The 4,516-nt window shown below is 33.0% G+C and overlaps 1 protein-coding gene across 2 annotated transcripts in view; it reads left to right on the forward strand.

Moving 5' to 3' along the window:
• The window catches only part of LOC105459406, a 7,273-nt gene extending 3,265 nt beyond the window's left edge, over positions 1–4,008 (forward strand). Inside the window, exons 2-3 of one of the 2 annotated variants that reach the window (XM_011705391.1) lie at positions 365–537; positions 1,537–4,008. In XM_011705391.1, coding sequence (XP_011703693.1) covers positions 365–537; positions 1,537–1,666 — 303 coding nt within the window. In that variant the 3' untranslated portion in view covers positions 1,667–4,008. The remainder of the gene's footprint in view (positions 1–364; positions 538–1,536) is intronic. The other variant, XM_011705392.1, reaches the window with a different exon arrangement.
• Positions 4,009–4,516: the final 508 nt, after the last annotated feature.

Raw genomic sequence — 4,516 nt, forward strand, 5'->3', positions numbered from 1 at the left:
CCCCCTCGCGGACGTCCATGTTGTTCAAGCTTACAAAGAGCTCACGATAATCGAATCGTTAAATAAGTTGTACGTTAAATAAATGAAGCTGTAATCGTGAAGAGAACAATACACGAATTATAGGATATTATACATGACTCATATATCAAGGATAACCGCGAGAAACTGAGGACGAAAGTTAAACAACTTTTGAATTTGTATGATTTATTCACACATAAAAACTAAGTGATGTATTTCGATCGAGTGTATTAAAGTCAAATGTTATGGTAGTTGTAAAAAATCGACGTGCGCGCTAAGAAAAGTACAAGACATATAAGGCAAATACGCATTTTTAATTACAATAGTTTGGTATGTTTAATTACAGAAGCAGTTACAACGAGTATTGCTGCGAGACTTTATGAACGTAAGGATTCCACGAGCCACGGAAGATAGTGATGAGGAAAACGCGTCGACACGAATTTGTTATAACGGGCAAAATTGTGGATGGGCAGTTTATGATCCATCTACGCGTAACATCCAGTATTTTATGAGAAACACGTGAGTGATCTGTAACTACTACTATTACTACTACGTTACTATTTATTAATTAATATTATGGTAATGTTAAAGAATTCGGCATTCCGGCATACGCCTTCAGAGCGCATATAATAATAAAGCGATCCATAAATTAGAGAAAAGAGTTGCTATTAATTTCATATTTAATTTATTTTCACGTTATATGTAAAAGTAAAAATTTTTAACGTAAAAAGAAAATGTTCAAATACAGATAGAAGATGGACTCGCCTCTGGCAATCGGGTTGTATGAAAATGTCACGTAGGGGAAGTTCGGGCAAAGCGGCTATATGTTAAGGAAGAAAAATAATATAGTTAAAATTAAGATCAGAAACCTTTTTAAATATAATTAACTTTCAAATGTAATAAGATATAATAGAACTAAAAATTCAAACATTTAAACCTTTTTTTAAACAAAATATGAGGAAAGTGAAATTATATTCGCTTTGTCCAAAGAATCTATTACAGCGCGAATTTGGAAAGGTCAGAATAAGTTTCAGTAACAAATGAAAAATTTTATCAAATATACTTATAAAAACAGAGAATTCTTATAAAAAATCATTCACACTGATTAAGGAACAATTATACTACTAATAATCAAGTTACATATCTATTTGTTAGCGAAAATCGCAAGAAAACTCTTAATTTTTTGTATTTCTTCATCAAACACTCGATCGTGAGCGCAATTATATATGTTATTTCGCACTTTCGTAGCGTTGCTGGCCGAGGACGTTCCTTCAACTGCTAGAGCGACTCATTGTCAGTGCTATCTAATTGTAGATAAATGAAAATAAAAAATATTCGTTTTGCCCGGGCTTTCCTTATGTAGGAAAGTCACGTGAGTCACGTTGATATTTTCGACACATGCGATGAATACGTGTCGTTTTTTTTACTCATTCGTTCGTTTATTTAATTGTTTATTTTTTTCGTTCGTTCCTGAAAACTTAGGGGAATTTATTAGATTTCTTGATTTGGTTTGTGCAGTTGTGAATGCCCGGATGAAAGCTACAAGTGCGTGCGCGTTGGGGACGATCTGTCTACGTACGCGTACGTGTACCGCTGTCGCCAAAACACGACGGCGGAGGACATTGAGTCTCCCGATGACACCATCTGAGACGAGGTCGGCGGCATCGTCTCGTCATTGGAACATTCGAACTCTACTTGCATCACGCCAACTCGCGGTTACCGCCATCGTTGTCCGTCTTCGCGATTCGTTATGACGTCAGCCCTTGGATTTTTCGATAACATTTTTATCCACACACGTTTTGAAAGTGATTTTCTCCTTTTCCACATCGTTTCATTACAATTAAAAGAGGATTGCGAATGAGCGACAGGTGCTCGCGACCGATCGAGTCAAAGTGCAATAATATCGAAATTCCTTATTGTTATCGTCAAAGTTGGAATTACTACGAGTACAAACGGCGCACTACCGATCCCAGCCTATATAGTTGCGGTCACGCGATAGTATCAATTCCCTTCTTGTCGCTTGAATTTTACAATTTCACAACGAGGATTAAATTTTCAATGCGATATATGTATATCATTAATATCATTATGTATATAAAACATGTTACATGTCTTAGTTTTGGATAGAAAATTTCCGATTTTTGAAAATTCGTTCAGTCGACGCTTGTCGCGTAACCGCGTTTACGGTAGTTAACGAATAGCAAGATTAAGTAAGCGATCAACTAATATTTTTCACATCGAGCCGTATATTTTATCTTTGTATCCTTTCTACTTTTATTGGAATTAGGTTAGAGAGTCTTCATATTTTTGCCAAGTAAGGCTCAAAATATGAAAAGACTTTCTGATCAACTTGATATTTTCACTACCGCGATGTACTTCCCTTTCATACCTGATTTTTTTCTAGAAATAATTAGCATTTATTGATGTTACTAGAGATTTTTAGGATTGCTGATTTTGAATCTATATAGTCAAAATGTGAAATAGAGCTGTTAGGAGTCGGCGCGCGGGTAAGTAGTGCGCAAAAAAATATATGTATACACACACACACACACACACACACACACACACACACATATATATATATATATGGTTTTAAACTATTATAATATAATTTCAAAAAATAATACATTGGATATATTAATACATCTGAGAGTTTGGATCGACGACAGACAGTTCGAATCTCGAATGACACGAATTAATTTAATGCGCTGAGATGACGCTTACAATTATTATATTACATTGAGGATGGCTCGAACGGAGTCGAAACATTTGTAAAATTTAATGTATTATTTTTTTAAATTGATAGTTTAAAACCATCAATATATATATTTACCCATTACTTACCGCGCCGACTCCTAACATCTCTCTTTTTTCAACTTTTTGTTTCTTAAATTAAGAAGTCCATTTCTGTTTAAATTTTTTTGTAATCAAAATTTTAAAATTCAAAATGTAAAATTTTTTTGGCTTTGAGTAAAACTCATATTCCAGGAGTTTATGAGATTGTTGATTTAAAATCAGTTTTTTCCATAGATACTTCTCATTAGTTGTTTTTCATGGCTATTTCTCATCAGTTGTTTGCACAACTACTTCTCAAAACCTCTGTAAAATAAGTTTCACTCAAATCCAATAAAATTCAGTATTTACTTGCCATATTGAATTTTGAAGTTTGATTAAAAATTCAGTGACCCCAAAAATCCTTGGAATACGAGTTTCAAATTCAAAAAGTAAAAATTTATTTACATTTTGATTCGCTATTTTGAATTTTAAAATTATGATTATAGGTTCATCAGCGCCTCTAAAAACCTTGAAATATGAATTTTATTCAAATCCAAGAAAATTTTGCATTTTGGTCAGTCATATTGAATCCGCATTTTGAAATTAAATAACGATTTTTTTTATATATAGTGCTTACGTTGATCTTCAAATGTGCTTTCGCTATCTTAATTTTTAAAAGATATATACATTTTTCACTTTATTTTATGAATTTTTGACAAGCGATATGCATTGCAGATCAAGAGGGAAAACTCTCAAGAGTGTTTTTTTATCTTTAAAATGAATCCAGAAAGAAGTTGCTATCTTTATTTTTGTGGAAGATATGGATTTTTGAAGGTTTGGCATATATGTATATCGTGCCACTAGGCATGAAAGGGTTAATTTTCATTCATCGAATTCGTCTTCAAGGATCGATTTGCGCGTAAGCATACTGTATTCTTACTTGCTTCTGATTGGCTCGTAAACGTAACACGTAAAATTATAAAATTGTTCAACATTATTACATTTAGCGCTAAAAAATTCGTCTCGCTCGTCGGTCAATATACGGCTTTTGATACGATCCTCATTCTTGATTTGGAGGAAAACGTAAAAACATATGCTTCAATTTACATTTGTTAAATGTGTTAAAAAGGTATAAATAATACGGGCAACATCCGTAAAAGCACTTTTTCTTACATTTTCTTACCATTCTTTGTACTTAACGAAGCATCCAAAAAATAATTCTCTCTTTTCGTACAATAGTAATAGTAGTAGTGGTGGTAGTAGTAGTAGTAGAGGTAGTAGTAGTAGTAGGTAGTAGTAGTGAATTATTTATGACGAAAGAAATTATTATTACGGTCGTCCTTTTATCAACTACTTGACAATCATGCGAGTGTCGATACAAATATGATTGCAAGTTATTTTATCCGTGACCTTTTGCCTTAATCGCATGGGCGAAGTTGTCGAGCTACAAAACCGCGAACAAAGCAAATCGTGCCGAATGGAAGCACCGCTTACGTATCGTAATCTTTCAAACACAGTAAAGAGCGAAAATGAATGCGAATCACAATAATAAATTACAATTGGACGTACGCGCAGTGAAATTTTTATACGTAAAATTATGTTTTTCAGTTGGTCAATTTGAAATTCTTTCAAAAGCTATTATACATATATTACTGACACACACATAATATTTAATTCATGAATATTTTATACAACATTAGCTACATATATATATATATATATA

Source organism: Wasmannia auropunctata, unplaced genomic scaffold (genome assembly GCF_000956235.1).
Source record: "Wasmannia auropunctata unplaced genomic scaffold, wasmannia.A_1.0 LD334196.1, whole genome shotgun sequence".
In the NCBI taxonomy this organism is placed as follows: Eukaryota; Metazoa; Arthropoda; class Insecta; order Hymenoptera; family Formicidae; genus Wasmannia; species Wasmannia auropunctata.